The sequence below is a fragment of the Anas platyrhynchos genome, chromosome 2, assembly GCF_047663525.1.
Source record: "Anas platyrhynchos isolate ZD024472 breed Pekin duck chromosome 2, IASCAAS_PekinDuck_T2T, whole genome shotgun sequence".
Classification (NCBI taxonomy): Eukaryota; Metazoa; Chordata; class Aves; order Anseriformes; family Anatidae; genus Anas; species Anas platyrhynchos.
The window spans coordinates 92,533,622-92,556,027 of record NC_092588.1 but is presented as its reverse complement, the minus strand read 5'-3'; the positions used below and the strand labels follow the sequence as shown (position 1 = coordinate 92,556,027).

The 22,406-nt window shown below is 37.6% G+C and overlaps 1 protein-coding gene across 48 annotated transcripts in view; it reads right to left on the bottom strand.

The window, feature by feature from the left end:
- ARPP21 (cAMP regulated phosphoprotein 21) overlaps positions 1-22,406 on the bottom strand; it is a 203,904-nt gene that overhangs the window by 84,000 nt on the left and 97,498 nt on the right. For all 48 annotated transcript variants that reach the window (XM_072033133.1, XM_072033134.1, XM_072033124.1 and 45 more), the window contains 6 exons: positions 22,064-22,105; positions 21,124-21,213; positions 16,869-17,016; positions 15,607-15,685; positions 14,283-14,342; positions 13,261-13,401 (listed from right to left, as the gene is read on the bottom strand). In XM_072033133.1, coding sequence (XP_071889234.1) covers positions 13,261-13,401; positions 14,283-14,342; positions 15,607-15,685; positions 16,869-17,016; positions 21,124-21,213; positions 22,064-22,105 — 560 coding nt within the window. The remainder of the gene's footprint in view (positions 1-13,260; positions 13,402-14,282; positions 14,343-15,606; positions 15,686-16,868; positions 17,017-21,123; positions 21,214-22,063; positions 22,106-22,406) is intronic.

The window sequence follows — 22,406 nt, the reverse complement described above, 5'->3', positions numbered from 1 at the left end:
AGAGGTTGTGGAGCCTCCCTCCATGAAGATCTTAAAAAGCCATCTGGACAACCAGCTCCAGGCAACCCTGCTTGAGCAGGGGAGTTGCACCAAATGACCTCCGGAGGTCTCTTCCAACCTCAGCTATGCTGTAAAACACAAGTCTTATATTCAGTACCAAATCCTTAGCAGAAACAACCTCCATCACTACCTTTTTGTTTGCTTTTTGTCTAGCAAGTTTGCTATTGTAATTTCCTATTGGCATTTTATAGTCACTTAAAACACATCTGCATTCCCTACTTAAACAAGGTCCCAACATTTTTTCTGGATTCATTCCTTACAATGAAGCCTGTACTTTGGAAAGGTTAGAGCTGGAATAAGTAACAACATTTCTGTGTATCAAATTAAAAACAAACAAAAAAAAAAGGTCAAGATTTGATAGCAACATCCGTTATATGACTTTTCTATTATCATCATGGTGATTTTAATGTGTCTCATTCTTACATTCACTTCAGCGTTCCTCTCAATTTATTTCAGTATGACAGAACAGAGTTCTCAGGCATACTTTTTAATGGAATATTTAAGGAGAATTCCCCATTATGCGCTCATTTAATGCTTTTCATTCCAAGTCAACAATTATAAGATGTAAAAAAAAAAAAAAAAAAAAAAAAAATAAAAAATAAAAAGGGCAAAAAATACACACAAAACCCTACTACCTAAGTGTCTTAACCAGGTATTCAGTATTTAATCAAACAACAGATTCCAAAATCATTTTGCCAAGTGGTAACAGCCATCAGGATACACACACTAAGTAAGTCATGGGGCATTTTCTTGCATGCATTATGTTCAGAAACATCCTAATGAACTTTCATAAACGTTTATATGGAAGCTAAGAAATGGAACTGGAAAAAAAAAATCTGCACTCATTTAAAATAAGTTAATTAGTTCTGAAATAACTGGCCAGGAAACAGGAAACACAGATACCACACCAAAAGGACAACCAAAAAAAAAACACAAGCACAAGCTTTGAATGTTATGCCTCTCAAGACTTAGTCACTGTAATAGCAGAGCACAGAAGCAGTCTGGGATTGTCAGGGCTGACTTACACAGTGCATACATCTTTATTATGTGGCATATGTTTCTGACAGCACCACAGTGCACAGGCTGTTGCATGATGTCTTTCAAAAGAAGCAACAACCTTACCATGTGGGGAAAAGACAGTTTACCAGTACAGCGCCTGATAAAGTTTAAAATCTAGCAAATGTAGCACTTATCATCTGCAAAAACCTCACAGGTAACAGTGAGGTTGCTGTCTGAAGGAATGGAATATTGGAAAGCAAGTTCAAAAGTGAAGATTGCTGTGGTATGCACAAGCCTTAAAAAAAAAAAAAAAAGTGCAGCTTTGCATTTGAATGCAATGCTCATTTAATGCACTTAATGGGGGACAGGATGCTAATAATCCTCTCCAGAATAAGTGACAACACAAAGGGAGACAGGTAGGGTAATGGGGTTAAGAACAGGCAAAACAGCATCCCTGGGTACTCTACTCTCAGGATCATCATCTGGCAAACAAAATGAAGAACTGACTCTGCGTTCTTCCATAAGCAGACCATCAGGAGAGTAATGGGACCGCAAGAGCAAGCAAGAAGTGCATCTGCTGACAGGATGTGGAGAAGTTGTGAAGATTTAGGGCACTGTTACACAGGTGTTCTGATGGTTTAACCATGTTCTCTTGTTATTTGCACTTGCCTTTAACTAAACTGACTGCTCAGACCAACACCACATTGGCCTCTATTTTGCAGGCATGCTGTGACACAGTATGGTGCCCTTTCTTGTTTTGCTAGTTTGTGATAATAGCTGTTTTTGTTTTTTTTTGTTTTGTTTTGTTTTATGCTGGAGGCTCTCCTATGGCTCTGCATTACAGCCACAATAAAACCATGTAAGCATTACTGTTTCTTTGCTTTACTCTTTGCTTTACCTTTTGGGCCCCAAGTCTATTATCTGCAGTAAAATTGACTGCTTTGATCTTGAAGGTATGTGGATTTGTATATTCTTGAACTTGCAGAATGTAAGTTGGAAACAAATACCATCATTGTCAAAAGGCACCAACTACATGATGTAAGGCAGCAGAAATACAGCCCTAGTGCTTAAATTATTTGATTAAATTCTCTCAGAAAAATAGTTTTTAGAACGGAGGACCCTGTATTCAGGGGCTGATGGATGCTCAAACGCACTTACTAAAAGTCAGAGTGGGAATTTAAATACAGATAATTGTTAAAGTATAGTGCAGTTATATTATCATAACTTAATACTTAAAACCACTCAAGATGGCATTTCAAGCATTTGAAGGTAAATGCCTCATTAACAGATTGCTGCTTTTATAGTATGAGTCACTAAGAACTTCTGTTATGATCATAAAAGCACATTGAAAGACATCAAAAAAAAAATCTATCCTGCACAAAGTGCTGTAGCACTTGAAAAAAAAAATCAAATACCAAATGCTACATTTTTTTCTGGTTAAAGACTGTACATTCTAACAGGTTTCAGAACAGTATCTGCACACTAAACACGTTCTGTATTTATTACCAAACAACAAGGATATTAAAAGTCACAAAAATTCCGATAGGCATTCTCCTTCTCTATTAGAAATGATCAGAGTTCATAAATCTTACAGGATTGAAAAGACCAGGGCTTGTAACACTACATGGAAGCTAAGACTTTGTTTTCTTCTTGCTGTTGTTCAGAGGTGTGTGGCATAAGGACCACACAGACACCAGGGTTCTTTTAGGATCAGTGACTGCTACTTCTTTATTGATAATATAATTTCAACTCTTACTTCAACTCCTTTACTGAGGACAGGCTCCCTTCTTATACCATTCGCTCAACAGCAGTACATTTCCACTAACTATTCATTGGTCAAACAACTTTGCCCATCAACAGCAAACACCCAACAACTTTCATCTCTTAACGGTCAGAGACAAGCAAGGTGTCTCCTGAATTGAGTCGAATGTTATCACCAACCATGGGGCTTGTCGACCTCCATGGCCACACTCCCACAGAGGTGAGGAGTCTGTCACCTTTTCCCACTCCTTTGAGAAGGCAGGTAGAATGCCATGTATTAAAAAAAAAAAAAAAAAAAAAAAAAACCAAACCAAAAAAAAACTCACCACTTCAAAATTTTCTGTCCTAGTACCCTAGCAGCATGATTTCTGTGGGGCTGTCGCTGGTAGCATTTATCATTATGAAGATAATGGTGAAACTGAAAGCTACGTGAGAGATAGAGACTATGTACACTGAATCTCCTCTATGCCAAGTTATTCTGCATGAGGACCAAGCAGGGGGCCAGATACTGGACTCTTTCAGACTATATAGTATTTAAAGAATTTAATCCAATTTATCATAACACAGCTCATGACCGTCACAAAACTTCCCAATACTTAATTTCTGTTTTAACCTACAGATGGAAAAACACAGTACATCTTGACTCCCTGAGTACTGAGTTTGCCTGAGAAAATATTTCAATATTCTGCTCAGTATTTTGTGACCAGAATATGAAAACCTGCTCCGGAAGAACACAGCAGGCCAAGGGTGCACTGAAATACCAGCTCTTCTGCTGCACAGGGCTGAAATGTAAAGCCTTCTCTCAGCCAGGGACTGAGAACTTCAAAATACTCTCTTTTCCTCCTGTGATCAAACTAGGATTATTTCTGTACCTCAGGAACCTGCTTCTCAATCCCCTGGATTGGATTTTGTTCTTGATATTCAAGATTTCTAGCTAGACTGAACATTTTGCAGAGTGTCAATTTATTTCCAGCTAGTAGAGGCTCTGAGAATAGCATATTGCAAAATTCATTAATGTTTGCTTTTAAGGATGTGGCATACTCTCCAAGTAGCGGAAAACTAGTGTTGCATAGCTGCAGAGATCTATTTCAAATTACATTTTTACATCTCAGAAGTTCAAAAATTAACAAGGAAGAGAGAAACAAAAGGAAAGCGAGTATAAGATTTGAAGACTTCCAGTGAAGGCAAGGTGGTTCCCCAAAAGCTGACAAGCTAATTAAGAAATTGCTAGTCCTCTTCAAATACACAATGTATACAAGTAATGCTCTGCTACATCATAAATTTTTCTGCTTATTTCCACTTCAAGCCATAGGCATTTTCTCCTTCTTGAGCAGGCAGACTCAAGAATCAGAAGTCATCCCATTGTGATATATGGAGTAATAATTCATGTCAAGAAGATGGTTGATGTTAATAAAGAAGGGGGAGATGTGGGAGTGTGGCCATGGGGTTGAAGATTGAAGTCAAGGTGTGGGACTCTGCTACTAAAAACGACAAGATTGCAGTGGGATTGCTCGGCAACTGGCGAGCAGTCTCTGAGGCCTTAAAGAGCCATGGGGGACCAGAGTCAGAAACGTGTGGCTTGCCAGACAGTGAGGGAGCTGTGGGTTCTTTTACTGATCCGACTGCTACACCATCGGCCCCTCCGCTGCTACAGACGCCCCCTGGTGACCTGGACGTGCCTTTTGACCCAGGCCCTATTGGCCTTGAAAAGGAGATGGATACGTTTCCCTTCGATCCGGGAAGAATAGGATACATAAGGCCCAAAGGCCGAGTTGCTTAACAATCTAAAGCGAGACATATTGTTCCCATGACTAGCCCTGGAATTCTCCAGTGTTTGTAATCAAGAGAAGGAAAGGAAAACGGAGACTGTTATATGATTTGAGAAAAATTAATGAAGTTATGGAAGATGTGGGAGCACTTCAACCAGGATATTAGCAACTCCAACTGTGCTCCCCCAGTCATGGACATTAGTAGTAATAGACTTAAAGGATTGTTTGTTAAACACTTGCCTTTTAAAACTTTGCCACGTTTATGTTTCAATTGATACCTTTTCTGATTGTACATACGTATAGGCATACTCGGGTTTAGTATGTAAAAGCAGTGTTCTGTATATTTAGAAAGTTCGATGTTAGTGTGTGTGCGTTGGTAGAGCGTAGACTCCCCACGCAGCCAGCACTGTTTACTTGCCTTTTATAAATATTACTAAATTCAGATTGAGTTGTATCTTCATTTATTACACCATGAATGATCAGTGGCCTGAAGAAAAGCATGTTTTTTAATACCATGTCAGAGACAGCCTAGCAAGTCTATCTTTGGAGAGCAGAAGCAACTGACTTTGCTTGTAAAGTCACAAAAATTCTCAAAAATTAGATATTTTTTCATTTCTACCTATCTTGTCATGCTTCCTACATTAAACATAAGAAATGCAACAGAATTATAAAAGGCAATTACAAAAAACAATGTTCACCACATTAAAAAAATAAAATAAAATACTTGCACATCAGCAGCTCACTTCTGAAAACTACAGACCAGATTTTAAAACATGATTTTCACTATTTATGGAGTTAACTCTGAGTAAATCACAGATGCTATTTCAGATTTCCAGACCCGCCTCTTGTAATTTGAAAGTTTAAAAACTGGACAAACAGCAGTTTGATTAACAGGCACTTTTCTGCTACAGCTTGGATGAGCATATAAAGATACTGGTTAATAGTGATAAAATATGTATGGAAGAGCTTTCAATTGAATTACCTCCTTGCTGTTCTATAGCACTCTTTTTCTAGGTAACCTCCTCTTTCCCCAATGCAGTCCAGGTGACCATACCCTTCTGTATTAATGAAAACTTAAAACTGCAATCTTGTAAGTGCAAGAATTAAAAAACAAGAAAATACCACAGATGCCCTCCAATTAATGCCTAACTAATATTTCATTACACTATACAACAGCTGTAAAGTACATGTCCACCTTAATTATAAATAATTTAGTTTTGATAAATTACATTAGATGAAAATTTAATATTGGAGCTATTAGAACTGGTTCATTTACCATAACATCTCATTTACAGAGCAAGTCATTTGCATGGGGTCTGGTATACAGCTTGCAAAGACAGACATATAAATGAAGACAATATTTAAGAGTCAAATTCAGCTCAACGTCAAGTATACCAACTTTTTTTTTCTTACACGTAAGACAGGCATGTGACTAAAAGGAGAGACTATCTGTTGAGCAAAAAAAAAAAAAAAAAAGGCTATGTAAATTCAAGTATTGCTAAGCTAAAGAAAACAAACAAAATGCAAAACGAAATAAGAGGTATTAAAAAAGCTCACTCTCTTCCAGATGAGCATCAAGTACTGACACAATGAAAGCACAATCTCAGATAAAGCATTTAGAGCAACACTGCAACTTTATGCCAGAAACAAATGCCTGTAGCATAATATTAACATATTGCTAAACCCCTGTGTTGTGGTTTAACCCGGCTGGCAGCTAAACACCACGCAGCCATTCGCTCCCCCTCCCCCTCCCTTTCTGGGATGGGGGAGAGAAATGGAAAGTGAAGCCCGTGAGTTGAGATAAAGACAGTTTAATAAGACAGGAAAATAATAATAATAATAATAATACAATGGTGATAATAGTACTACTAATAATATGTACAAACAAGTGATGCACAATGCAATTGCTCACCACCCGCTGACCGATGCCCAGCCTAACCCCGAGCAGTCCGGTCCCCCTCCCCCGGCTAGCCACCCCTATATATTGTTTAGCATGATGTCAGATGGTATGGAATACCCCTTTGGCTAGTTTGGGTCACCTGTCCTGGGTCTGTCCCCTCCCAGCTCTTACTGCACCCCCAGCCTGCCCACTGGCAGGACAGAGCAAAAGGCTGAGATGTCCTTGGCTTGGTGTAAGCACTGCTCTGCAACAATTAAAACATCGGGGTGTTATCAGCACTCTTCTCATCCCAAGCCAAAACACAGCATTCCACCAGCCACTAGGAAGAAAATTCTGTTCTAGCTGAAACTGGGACACCCTGACACTTAGTAACATACATAGGTAGTTCAGACCACTGCTGAAGATGGACATATCCCGAATCTCAGTGTGGAATGTGTAACCCCCCTCAATGTTCTTCTGAATTCTTTCTCAGGAAGTTCCCCACTTGTTTTGCAATGTGAAAGCTTTCCCCTGCTTGATGTGCAAAGATACAATGCCCAGCTCCAGGCTGCAGTGTGAAAGGCCAGCAATAAGCTGAAGACTAAAACCTAAACATCACAGCAATGACTGAGGGGAAACTGAGCTCTTGCATCCTAAACACAATTAACATTGCATTGATTTTTTTTTTTTTCTTTTTTATCCCTAATACATTCTTAATCTGATCCCAGTTTAAAAAAAAAAAAATTGTATGAGAAGTTGTCCAAGAGATAAAATCTCTGAAAACCAACAATTTGTTACTTCAAACCTGCAGATTTTATTATGTAGTTACAGAATCTTCAGAGTTACTAATGTGCGTTTTTATTGTTTTTAAATTTTTACTGAATTCTTGGTTGCTTAATGTTTGTCTTAAACTTGAACAAAATGTCAGCCAATTAAAGTGTTGTTTCTCATTTGTATAGCTTTTCCATATAAGTTGCACGCATCTCCTACACATCCTTACATTCCTCTGTTCATTCATAAAACACAACACTTGTATACTGATTAGGCAACACCAATTATAAGCCAGAGGGAAAGTGCAGCTATCCCCAATTCTCACTTATTTCTTAGCAGTCAAGGAAGACCTATGCTGTAGTGAGCATGGGAAAGAGGTAACTACAACAGAAAGCTAAGTAATAGAGCCGGATTAATACTCCCCTGAAAGAAGGTAACCTCAACAGAAGAAAAAAAAAAATATAATGGTGTTGACATGCTTTTCTGTATCATATGGCTCATAGAAGTGATTCTGTTCTCATAAGACAATTACCCTGTGCACATATATGATAATCAAGGGCACCATAAGGCACTTCAGTGGAGGTGCAACACCATTCAGCAGGCCATTTGCCAGAGAACTACTCTGCATTATCTGAGTGTGTGGGGAGACAAAACAAAAAACACTAGAAAACAAAACTATGCCTCTAGCAAATACTGATGGCTTTGACTAAGACTTAACAATATATGTATGCATTCAGATACACAGCTGTAACTACTATCATATACCTGACTAAAAACAAACTATTACCAAATGCGTGTAGAAAATGTTCTATGTTTCTCATCAGCAAACAACTATTTAAATGAATTAGTCATTTACACTGAGCAACTATGAATACCTTATTCACTCAAGGGGAAAGGCATACTTTGTTGCATGCTCTGCAGGCTGTTACATTTGGCATCTCAAGGAAGTGGTCTTGTAACACCAGCCTAGGGGAAAAAAATCTCCTAGAAACTAGTCCTCACTGAAATTGTCAATATTTAGCAAATGCCATTTGACTGATCTGTCTGCAGGATACTGTACAAAAGCCAGATTCTTATCGTAAAATGGTGAAATTAGCACAGTGCATCTCTACTAGCACAGAAGTTAGCGACAAAAAGATCACTGTGTGATCTTTTGTGTCACAAAAACAAGCTTATGAGAACTTTTTTTCTGCGCTGGTGATTCAAATCACTCTTACACAGAGAAGACAGAATAGTGCAGATTGAAAAATGTGCAAGACTTTTGTAGTTCTGACATACAAAGTACATATTGTACGTGTGTCTTCTGCTGATACAGTTCAGCTCTGAAATGTAACGAACTGCTTAAAACATCTTAGTACTGTCCAGAGCTTTTAAATGCATCTATAAGGCAGAAAAAACCTTCTGACTGGGCTAGCGTTATATAAACATGTACATAGTAACAGAGCAAGGCAAAAAAGAACCAGATATTACAAGGATTATAACTCATGATGATCTTGAGGAAAAAAAAATAGTCATAACTGAAAATGTTAGTATTGATATAAAGTTCATAATAGGTGTGTTCATCTCAGAATGCATGAAGTGTCTAAATACAACCATTTATATCATAAGCACTTCACCTTCTGAATTCTAATTAAGCTTGCCACTCATGCATATATAAAAATGTACATGAACATATGGGGGCTGTGGTACAGACATATTTGTCACATGTGATGATCTCAACCAAATGAAAAGTCTTTCCCTTTACCAGGCACGTGAAACATACTTCCCCTTTGCTTCTCCACCTATCACAGATAACATAATGAATGAATTTGGTTGCACTGATACATATTACAATACGAACATTTTTTGTAAAATGCTCTGAGGTACTTCCAGTTGTCTGATAGGAATTACGAGGAATACACAGAAGGTGACACACATTTTTTTGTCTCCAATTTGGGATGCCCTAACATATTGCCTCTATTCCAAACCTCTGTTTAGATCGTATTTCACTGTCTTAAGTTCCTACACATTTTAGTATAGCTTTAGATAGATGACAGGCAGACACAGATGACAAATATATATTACAATGGTCACACAAGAGAAATTTCATACTGAATAAAGTAGACATCTCATTTTGATTAGTACTTGGAGCTGTCTAGGTCCAAAAACAATACTAAAAGTCCTCCATTTTCTGTGCAATTTTTATCACTTATACGGCTGAGAATGAGATTTTTTTTTAATGTTTGACAGTTTTGTTTAGGCAGAACAAAACTTTGAGGAAACAAAGATGTTACACCGGGAAAAAAAGATATTTCTTTTTTTTGAAGTTGAATTTCAGAAGACATACTGAAATATAATTTGTTTTTAAGACCCACTATTCCATAATGAGAGTGGGAGTACGGGCTTATCTTTTGCAGGTTAACAATCATTTGGCTAGTTGAGATCACCTCTGTGCTTTAGAGTTTAAATTCATATTAAAAAGTTAAACAATATGACTTGTTCATATTTCAATAAAAAATAAAAATAAAAAACACCTCAGACTAAACCCCTCATTATAAGTAGTCCTCAGACTGAAAATGTGGTCATTAAGGTCTGACTGCATTCTTTAGAGGTTCCATTGAGAGGTGACTAAAGCTCCAAGATTGCAATCCTGGAGAGAATCCAATCATAATGCATTTTTACTATCAATTTCCCCTCTCTATAAAACAGCCTGGTTGACCAAAGTCACAGCCTTCCTTCCAGCCACAGCCTCCTCAATGAGCACATTCTCCAATTCCAAGCCCCCTAAAAGGAGGTACTTTTTAACTGGCACAGGTACCCAAAAGCATACATACGTTGCTCTATCAGATTGCCAACTGAAGAAAGAAATTAAATGCCCTCAACCACTCCATCCATATCCTCCATTTGACAGACCCTTTTCCATACTGTGCTGCATCTAATATAGTCCTGTTCACCCAATCTTCCCAACCAGCCCATTCATCTCAAAGCCATTAACTCTTCTGACTTGTGCTTCCAGGCACCTGTGGGCAGTGAAAACACGAAGTCTCTGCTGAGCAAAGTGAATCCACCTCTTTTCCTGGAGTGAGGAAACAACTCAACGCCTGCAAGTGGGAGCCAAAATGTGACATGAGCCATCGCCCAACAGCAGAAATAAGCCATGCGGTGCTTATTCAAGCCCACACAGTGACTCCGCAGTCATATGCTCTTCTACAACAGGCATGCACTCACAGAAGTAACAGGCAGCGCATAATTTCTAAATCAAAGAACTCAAGCCTTATCAGAGTATGCAGCTTACATATTTTGGAAACTATACGGCATAAGGAAATAATTTATTGACAGAACACAAATTTTCAAATATCTATGGGGCCCCTCATAATATCAAGACTCAGGCTTACAGCACAGCATAACTACACTGAACTGCCCTTTGATTGCTCTCCAGATACTCCAGTATGCTGGATATTTTCCAAGTAGTAATTAATAGAGTCAACACATTCCCAGTATTTGGTGTTGGCTCTGAACTACATAAAATTGTTTCTCCTGAGAATACTGAAATGAAGCACACATGAAATCACACTGCACACTTTCAGATGTGGAAATTGTAGACTATTTGGTATGGATAATAAAATCTCATCAACCCTTATTCATACTGGATAACAACATCTATTTTCTGTCAGAGCCAGGAACATTTAAAAAGCATGCTGTCTTCTCCAATTATGAAAAAAGAAAGGACCTTTAACAAAGCTTTACTTTAGAGCAGTACCAAAGTATTGTAGATAACACACTGGAAGCACCATGATGCAATATGAGCTCTCTATTCAGTTATCTACTGTCAAACACTGCAGAAGGAGTAAAAATCTGCAGTTTATATGGTGCTTACAGAACGGTTGTACTCACAGTAAAAATGAGGGCCAAACCCTGTGTTTATTTCTGGAAGATCTGCACATGAATGTTGTCAGAACCAATTTGTCTGGCTGTATGACTCGCCTCCAGCCTGTGTCACCACCTTGAAAGCTGAAAGGGTCATCGGAGCCAGCACGCCCCTGTGGCATCCTGTCCTCAGAACTTGCTCACAGAGATATCAGTTAATGCCTGGTAACCAGACTTGCTTTCTCATTCCCACCACGCAAGAAGCCACAGCTTCACCAGAGTACTTAGTTTCAGCTGTTGAAGAGGTCTAGGACTCTGGTGTCCTCTCCAGAAGTGCTGTGCAAGCATTTCCATCGGTGCTTCCAATACTATCCATACAAGATGTGCAGCCACGCAAGGTGTTACCAGATATTAATGTGATGATATCACATTACCAAGTCAGCCAGGAGAAGGCAATGCTGCAAGGGAAGGTCTGTAGCAGTTGTTGCACTACAGAGGTGATAAACACAAATGGAAAAGGGGCAACTGTAAAGAGAGGAAGGCCTAAAAAGCTTTCAAGTGCGATTGCGTTTTAAGAGAAAAGTTTTTGTTTTTTTTTTTTTCCTCATTTACAGCTTAGAAATGAACACTAGTTTGGTGCATACACAGCTTTTTCATATTCATACCAAACATAGCTCTTGCACAGGGTGGCAGGTATTATCAGATCCTAAGCATTAGCAGTTTGAGTGTCACATTTATCGAGCTGCTGTAGTTCTCTCAGCTTTCAAAATCAGACCCTTGGAGCATGATTTATTTAAACCTTTAAAAACATTGATGTCTAAGTGTTATTTTTCAGGTGCCTGAGTATCTCAGGGATAGCCCATGAAAGGAATATACAAGAAATTTTCCATGATCTTAAATTCACTTCACAAATATGGAAGGTTTTTAGAGTTCAGAGAAATAATACCATCATGCTAGGCTAGAGGGACTACTTGCTTCTGCAAGATCAAAATCTGAGCCTTCTACAATAGAAAATAATAGCATTTAAAAATATACACATATACATACATCCTCATCAGTTTGAGTCAAAGTAAATCATCTAGCTACTGGAAGTGATTCAAGCAAGGAAAAGCTGCCTTGCTGTGGGTAAATACACCTTTGCCTGATGCGCTTAGTCACATGATCTAAACTTTTGGGCAGACCTGTGCAGTGCCAGGAGTTGGACTTGATGATCCTTATGGGTCCCTTCCAACTTGGGATATTCTATGATTCTATGATATGTAAAAGAAATAAAGGTTTTTATTTCTCCTACTAATTGAATACAGGAAGTACATAATTTTCAAATCGGGCTTTCCTGTTCTAATACCAGATATCAAAACTGCATTATGCAGTCATAATTACTTCCTCTTCATTATGTAGTTTATAGGTAAAGAGGGAGAGTAAGACCATTGTTTCCATGATGGTTAAAGAATAAGGACATTCGGCAGAAGAAGTGATGCTGATAGGCACAGACATGACTGCATCTTTGTTGAATTAGCCAAAAAACTGTGTATTGAGCTTTTACTAGCTTTATAGAAGTTCACAAAGGAGAGCATAAAGTATGGCAGCACACATTTAACCTGCCAGAAATTTGAACCAGAATGCATTTGAACCACCAGATTGAGTTTATAACCTGTAAGAACTCCACGGTCTCTATGAGATCTGAAAATAAAATGAACTAGAAACAGGAGGAGAAGGGAATGAACAGTGGCAGGTGGTGGAGAGGAACCAAATGCTAAATAATCAGGTTGGGCAGACAATCTTGAAGCAAGGAGAGCCAGAACGAGGGAAGAGGCAACCTTCCAAGTAAATTTAGATTACTTAGAAGTATACATGTGAAGTAATAAACTCATTTCTGCAGTAATTGGTGGCACTAAGGTGACAGGGAACATAACATTCCAAGGTACTGGACACAATTCTTGCAAAGAACAGTTTGGGTTGATTTCTCCTTAACTACCTTTAAATCCTTAAACAAGCTGACAATGCTAGCTATGGAGGCATCCCTGTCCTCCTCTCCCACCCTAGAAAGTGATAAACAGTATTCACTCAATACAAAATGTGTATTTCTTACATATAAAAACAGAAAAAATTACACAGTCATGGTACCAACCAGCTCTTATGAAAGGGAACGAGGAAAACACAACAGACGCTACTTACATTCTGGTATTGCTGGTCTTGTTGATGATTACAGATTTTCCAGTTTGATCCACATTGTGATCCATTCCAAAGTAAGCTGCCACTCTGTGTACGAGCATCCTCTGATATGATGACATCTGAGGGAACTTTTTATAGTGATTACTAGTAAAAAGAAAGCAAATTACATTGATAATTACATTTCCCTCTGAGCTATAATTAAATGACAATAGCAATGCATTTCATAATTCAGTGGACAATAACTGAAAATTTCTCCTTTGTGTGTTCACACACAGATATTTGCTACAAGAAGGCAGACAAGAGAAAGCAATTGCATTTACAGTTTCTAAAAAGCACATTTCCACACACTACAAAACTCACACATTATGCTATTGACTAGACATGTTGTATATGGGGAAGAACTCGGTCCCCACATACACACACACCCTGCACAAACAATCCCTCAACAGCTTTCTGCCCTTGTCCCAAAGATCAGGCACAGAGCAATGCTGGAGGGCACATACTCATTTTTCCTCTCTTTCTGTCAAAATGTTTATTTCCCAAGAGTGTAATTTCCTCCTCCTCTTCTATTCTGACTCTCTACTTTTTAAACCTGAAGAAACAGTTTATTAAAAACAGCATATGGTAGTAACCCTCCCTCCCTCCCCAATGTTTAGTTCTGTTTTCCAACATGCTAGAATAACATAGCACACAGGGAAACCTGCATGATAGCATATTTGATTATGTCTACTTAGAAATACCTGAGTGGTATCCTCTGCACTCAGAGCTTGACTAGTAGTTTTGGACCCAAAAGAGTGGAGTGCCAGTAGAAGCCACTGAAAAATTATGACACGAGGAAAAACAAAAGGTTCTCATTTACATCCACTGTATTTTAAGTAGACCAAATGTGTCAGGAAATAAAAGCCCGATCTTGCAACGTAACAGGGCTCAAGAGTGCTGGGGTCCGTATGAGCATATCACTCACTCAGTTTGCACTTCTACACACACACATGTGACTTTGTAACTGAGTGTGGAGCTCTACTTACTTGTTGTCACTAATAAAATCAATAATTTCCTGTTCCATTTTCAAGAGTATCATTCTGTCCCTGTCAAAAAGAAATGCAAAGAACTGTAGCATCAACTACCAATAACCATTGTAGATTAAAATATGAGTACATCAATATTTGTAAGGCAATTCTACAAGCATGGTCAGCCACCATGATTAAAAATGAAATGTGCTTTGCCCTTGGCACATCTTGAGAAGATTCCACTCTGCATTGTTGGAACTTCCCTGACATAAGCAACAGATTTAGCCCTTCCTTCCTTAGCATGGTCTTAGAGTGCTTCTAGCCACATAGGGCTGTGATCAGTGGGTTGCAGATAGCTCTGGTGCTTTATCACCATTGACCAACCTAGTTCTTGAAAGAAAAGAGATGCTGTCCACAGAAATTTTCAGCATTTTGTCAGACACACATCTTTTCCTAGGCATTGACCATTAAGTGAGAAGAGTGGGCAAGCTAATCTAGTTAAAGGACACAATGGAGAACAACACCTTTGAACTATGACTCCCAGGAGGCAATGTTGCTCTCATTCCAAATACTGTTTTCAACTGGAAGTTCTCAGATGTTCCTTCTTTTCCTCCTTCTCCTGAAGAAGGCATGCAAAATTTTCCCCTGCATAGTCCCACACCTACAATTCAGCTTGACAGAGTCCAACACTCCTTAGCGCTTTTGAAGTTTTTAATGTTGTGCAGATAAAACAATTCAAGGACTTTATTATCTATACAAAAGGTTACACAACCTATTAGGTAACTAATTATTCATAGTTTTCCTTAATTGCAGTATTATATGGTATCTACTTAACAGATTCAATTGATTGAACATTTAAAGCACAAAGTATAAAAATGTAACAGATTCTTCCTTAGACATTTAGAGGTAAATTTAATTTTGTTATGAACTAACTGTTCCAAATAAAAATTGGAAATACCAAAAGCAGAATTCAGCACTATGCACCCAGTATTAATTGTGTACAGCATTGCCAGAAGAAAGCTACTTTATACTCACGTACAAGTCTTCAATTGTAATGACTATACTACTGCTAAAATCATGTAGGGGCTTTACGCAAGAAGTTAAGGACAAAGACCAGATGTCAAAAAGTGAAATTAGAAGATAAATTAAAAGGGGAGTAGGAATCAGTGACTTCTTATAGCTTTTTGCTCAGCTAAAAACCTACCTCCTTTACATTTTCCCTCATAACCATCTCCAGAACTAAAAAAACATGGTGTACAGTTTACAGGATTCGGTTTATAGGATTTCTGAGAATGTCAGCTACAATTTCAAGAGTACCAGCTCTAATGCAGAAAATACCTACCTGGGGTTATTCTTTAACGTATTAATGAGAAACTCATGCAAATCTATGCCTGTTGAGTCTGTATACTCTTGACTGAAATCTGAAAAATAAAAACAAACACCCCCCACTCGTTTATTTTATTTCAACGGTTATGATTAAGCTACACTGTAAACCAAATTTCATTTTCCAGTGACAATCTGTGAGCATATGTGGAGTTTACACATTCATCTGGAGTTCAGGTGAAAAAAAAACCTACTTTGGAAGCATTGGGTGGATATAATGTTTCACAGAGAACGCAGAACCAAAACTAGACACTGAAGGAAAGTGTTGGTTATTTGAAAATCATGAGGTATCTTCAGTGCCAATCAAGACCCTTCCATGCTTTTCTTTTAAACTTTGAAGTTTAAAAATAGTTTTATCCATTGATACATCTTTGCATCACTTAATATACGCTATACACGCAGAAAATGAAGCATTATGCCAGTGGGAATTTTATTAGCATTAACAGACTGAAAACCCAGTGATGCCTAAGAGTGGGCAGGTAATGGTGATGCATGACAGCAGTTAGAATTAATTTTTCAGTACTGTCGTACTGCCTGACTCAAAGGCGTGCGCAGATCTTCAAGCTGGCATGAACTGTGAGTGCTCCATTGAAGCCAAGTGACAATTCACACCAACTGCAGATCCGCAGCCAGGTAGGCAATGATTATTTTTAGAGATTACGTTGCAACCCAGTACCACTGACAAATAAAAGTACATTTTTTTAACACTGTATTTAGATACAAAAATCAAACAAGTCATAGAAGGTGGTAATAGATAACAGATAACTAATAGTAAATGGCAGTACAGATTAAAGGTCACAGGTGGATTTCCTTACATCATTTAAGAGAAATTCTAAAAGATAGAGGAGCAATACTGAAGAGGATTACTCTGCTGTCTATATTGTACAAATGACTTGTCAGTGTATTATCATCAACAGGGAAAAGTATTAGTCTTACACTTATATAATCACACCTTTACGCATATATGTTCACACTACCGTGATTAAGGGTTCAGAAGAATTATTTTTACATGAAAATATGTATATATAACATCCACATCAAAATAGTTTGGACGGTTTCTCACTTTCAAAGCCCAGCATTTGTACGAAAAACACTCATGCATACACATTTCATGTTCTGAATTGTCTCAATTCATGAATACATTAATGTTGTGTATTTATGCACATAAAGAAATGCATGCTTGTTAAAGTAATTATAACAATTTAAATATTTCAAGTTCACCTTTTGATAACATTCTGATCTTGTTTTTTTCACTGTTTTTATCTTTTTCTTTATTTTTATCCTTTTCTTTTTCTTTCTCATTGTCATCTTTACTAGTTTTGTCTTCTTGCAAACTAGGAAAACTTGAAAGTTGTAGTTGTATTGATTCCTGTTGGGAGGAAGAAGAAAAAGATAATTCATGGCCAGATTCAGTACAGTTCCCATGACTGTGTAGATTTGCATTAAACTGTGCATGACTAGAAAAGCTAAAGCCAGATACATTTCTTTCCTTTTTTTTTTTTTCCCCCTCCAGGAGAATAATGACATCTTAGAGGCCAAATTCTTATAGTAGGTGCATTTCTTTCCTATTGTTTGCAATCTATAAGCTTTTATTCTACTTATGTTAGAGGTACATTATTCTCCACTTTAATAACTCTCCTCCAAGAATTGCTAGAACAGTAAAATGCATTTCATATGGGCTTTAAGTAATTCTAAAATTTAACATCTATTAAATACGTGACATAATGATATATGGATAGATGCAAGGATAGATGCAACTCCCCACCCCCCCCCACCCCCCAAAAAAAAAAAGTTCACGTGAACTGCTTTGTACAAGAAAATGCAGTATCAGCCAGGCTGAGCTTTTGAGCTCTGACAGAGGAAGCATGCCAGTAAGTGATGGAATCAGTTGTATTAAGAGGGTTACTAAGTTTTTGGGTACTTTATATTTAAAGACTTATGCAAACAGGCCTTTAGCTTAAGGGGTGAATTGGTGAATTGTGCACCACTACTTCCTAACAAGTTGTGGTAAGTGAAATTTTCCAAGGCATCACAAATTTTATCCTCAAACTTCAGTATTTCAGAGTCTGAATCCTTTTGAAAGCATACCTCAGCTTTAAAAATTAATTAAAACCAAAAATTCAAGCTGTTTCACCTTTTCTGGTTTCCTTTAAGGAACTTATTATTCCCCATTTAACAACATTACTTTGTTTGGACAAAACACAAATTGATACATATTGAAAAATATAAATAATGCCATGATAACCTCCAAAGAAAACAAGCTGATTGTACAAAACTTAAGTGACCATACTTCTGTGTTCACATTTTTTGAAGAAATAAATGGCCAACTATATGCTTTGGTGTAAAAATGAACACTTGTGCATTAAGCTGTGACAAAACTCCCTGATAATGCAGTATTTAATACATGAGAATCCTGCATGCCCAATAAATTTCTGGTATCGCATTAATGAAATCCAAATTTACCCTTAATAGAGAAAATCTGAAATTCTTGAATGCTAGTAAACTCCCTTATGTCACAATTTTTCAAAGAATACCAGCATTCCAAAAATATAAATATGAAACTTTAAAGTAAGGGCTTTTCTGGGTGGGTTTTATTTTTATTTATTTAATTCTAAAGTAACCAGGTCATTATGAATCCAAGTGATACTTTCAATATATTTTTTAAAAATAAACCTTAGGTTTCTGGATGTGTTTGAGATTTTTTTTGTATGTGTGTGTGTATTTTGTTTGTTAGTTTTTAAATAAGAACTACAAATCAGTCACCACAACACATGTAAGACAAAATCCTTACAGAACGAGATATCAGCATAAACATGCCATGGTAAGACAGGAATTGGATAGTTTCTCAGCTTAATTGAATGTGGCATGGATGACTCAAAATGTAAGGTACCGTAAAAGAGAAACAAAGCCCTAGAGCCCAAATTTAACCTTAAATACCATCTTTAATCCCTGCTTCTCTTAGTTCTGGATGACAATATTAGCCAAAATCTGAGTGTACAAAGGGAACAAGGGGAAACTCCTGGCCTTCTGAGATAAGGATAGATAGGAAAATGTTTGCTAACCTGCTCAGTTGCTCTCAGGGGGCTAATGTTATGCCTGCTTTCTTTCACTTCAAATGGCAGTTCAGTTTCTCATTCAAATCACATGTTTGGATCAAACACTGCCAAAAGACCCTGAAGGACAGTTCTGATTCCCTGAACTGTCTAGAGCAAAGTGAGTGTGCCATTAGCTTTTCCAAACAGAGGAGAAAAATGTAACTGGCTGTGCCATTCTCAGGACATTAATCTTAAGCTTCACAGTGGCTGTTAAAATGCACTTATTTCATTGAAAAGAAAAAGGACAGACTTTACACATAAGCACACATATGAACATACAATAAATACTGTCTTACATGTAACATAATACTTATATATTTGATTGCATTAGAAGAAATACACAAAAGGGCTGTAGAGTCGTGAAAACAAACTACTGTATATTTTGTTACAGTTTTATTGTTTTTTCTCAATAATAAAATACAACGTTAATAAATACATTGATACAAGGTAAGTAGAGTGAACAACAAAATAAATGTTCAAATTGCAATAATACACTTATTGGTCAATAGTATAACATTAAAGGCAACATTCCTTGTAAGTAAGGACATAGTGAACCATCAGGTAAGAGTTCAAGATCAAGTAATACAGGTAAACAAGTTTTTTTTTCCCTACACAGGGGAATGAAGGCAAGTTTTCAAATATAAATACAAACATCAAGTCTGCAGTACAATCCATACTCTGTAGTTCCGGCAATGTACCATACATTCTCTAGTAATTAATTTCTTGTGCTTTGTAAACCATTAAGATAAAATAATTTAAAAAAATATCCAAACTGAAAATAAGCTTTTTCTCCTCTAAAGTGAAAGCAAAGCAGTTAGGTTGGCACAAAAATTTCTGTACCCTTCAGGCAGTCCAAGGAGGAGACCGTAGGTCCAGCTTTCCATGGCAAAGCTGAGCTGCTTTCATTAGCAAGAGGTCAGCAAGAGCAAAACTGTAATTCCTCCCTCATTAATTAGACCCGGCCAACTGTATCTTTACAAAATGTATGCCGGAGTCCTGGGAGGCACTTTATCTTCCGTTATTGTGTCAATATGGTCAAGGAAATCCTTGCCATACATACCTGGTCAGATCAGTTAAGACCAGAGGCTGTGTGGAACCCCTCCTCTGCCTGGGCATGACCTGGACAGGAGTTTTACCTCAACACCTGCCAGTCTCTTGGAGGTGTGGTACAGGACCTGTGCAGTACATTATCAGCTACCATGCCATACTTAGTACAAATTCTTTATATTACTCTCCTTTTCATTCTCCATTAAACAATAGAAAATACAAATGAAAGCAGAACAAAAGCCACACATTTTGAGCAACACATGTTAAGCTAGAAGCATATACCTACAACAGAACAACTGATAAAATAACCTATCAACTGCATAAGCGTCATTGTAGAGCAGTAGAACATGTAGTAGTCAGTCCCCCTGCTAAACAACCTGGTTTTTGGTCTTTCAAGGAAAAAAAAATAGAAAAACCTTTTCATACTTATGAGCTAAGAGGAGAGCTGAATTTGTTTTATCTCAAGTCAATAGAGGAAACTGTGATAAAGTACACTTAAAGTGATTTTTGTTTTTGTGCTAAGCTCACAAGAAGTTATTTCCTCAAACTCTCTCTATGGCTGATCTCATTTGCACATACAAACTATATGCAGAGCTTGTGGTTTTATTTTTTTTTTTTCCCTTCTTAAGTCTTATTATTAACAAGCAAACAAATATTTGATTTTTTTTTTTGCTTTTGCTTTTGGGGGTGGAGGGGGGTGGTTTGAAGCGAGTCTACAAAGACTGCCACCAGCATTAGACTCCAAGGTGAAGGGACAGAACTCTACCAGCCACTGGGAATACCACACTACCAGTACAGATAAACTCAAATACAAGCTTTTTGATACTGGAAACTCTACACCAAGAGGTTAGTGAGCAAATGCCACTCAGTAGGAGGCACCTTTGACTCTATCAAAGTATTTTGGAGAGTGAAGGACCTGTAAGTTTGATGTGACTAATATGAACTGGGGTCTCAGAGGAACCAGAAACCAGAGCATAATCATAATTGTAACCGTTGCAGTCTTGAAAGAGATAGCCTTAGAGAAAAGAACATTAATATTTTTTGATTGTTACTATTTTTTTTTTAAATCTAAATTCTTTTGAATTCTTTTCCATTTGCTGAAATTTTCAGGGGGTCTGGAAAAAAAAAGCAAACAACACCCTGTGACAAAATGTAAAACTAGTGTTTTGAAATAAAGTTCACGCTAAACCAGGTAACTTCATAAAAATGTGTTTGTTGTTGGATGTAATCTTTCCCCCAAGAAAGACATTGGTAAATGCCCAATTAAGTAACATAACCATGCAACAGCACATGGAGTTTAACCATGCAGCTAACAGCAATGACGGTAAATGTACCTGATTATCATGAAGACTTTCTGCTCCCGGGCGAGGGGATGTCTCTTCACAAACAGCAAGACTCCGGACAAGTTTTCCTTTAGCTCCTGACTGCATAAAAGAGAAAGAACGCAAGACAGAGAAAACTCCTGCCGACCTCAATTCGCATAAGCTGCACACATCAGCTATTCCTAAACATCCCAAATAACTGGTATATACCCACCCAGAAAAACCTTAACTGTCTTAGATGTAACGTTGTAAGCAATGAGCCACTTGCCACATATGGAAGGTGGTAGTTTTCTTTTTGCTTTTAATAATTTCTGTTGCAGTTTGCTTACTTCATCTAAGTCCACGAAATAATTGGAATAGTTATTCCAATTCAAAGCTAATTCAACATAAAGTATAACTCAAAGGTTCTCTATTTTTTTTCCTTCCAGTAACATTATACCAAAGGAATACAGACAGTAAAACCTGCAAATTTTACAGACTCGGCACTTGAAAAATTGAAAGAAACTTCCCCCCCATGCTCCAAGAAGATTCTTTCCCCACCCCACATCTCCCCAGAGAGCTAGTCAGTCTCTGCTCCTTTACAATGAGATTACACCATTAAAATCAAATTCAAACAAAAACGTTAACTTCTAAAGCAAAATCAGTGATTTTTTTTCTTCTCCACTGGTGCACTCAAACACACATGCTGTCTAACAAAAGCACACACAAGCTCAGCAGCACGAAGGCACGATGGATAAAGGGGAGACTGTCATAGCTTAATCTAGAGGAACTCTTCTGCCTTTGTGCAGCAAGATTATGGGGTAAAAGGAAAGACAAAATGAGAAAGGCAAGGAAAAAAATACAACCACTTGATGAAAGTCCAACATTTCAACTGCAGACAGATATTTGATTGAAATTCTTTATCCTGCCATTACACCCCAGCATGCAATTCCAAACAGAGATGGACCATTACCTTGGATCTCTTTTTCTGCTGGTTCTGGTTTGCACCTCGTTTCTGGTCATAGGAAAAAAAAAAAAAAAGCGCAGTAGTTATCATTTCAGGGGAAAATGTGCATGACAAGAGCATTACCAATAAATAAAGAGATAAAACCACTCCTAGAATTCTATTTTAATGAGGTGCTGATTGCAAAAACAACTTCCCCAAACCCAGTCCGGAAAACAGGGAGAACAGAGAATCATCTCTGCTCACTTTATTCATTTAAAAACATGTATAATAGCAAAAATGTTGCATAGTGATTTGCAATTTTTGCATATAATAAAAGGTACAAGAAAAGGCATACTGTAAATGCTCCCCC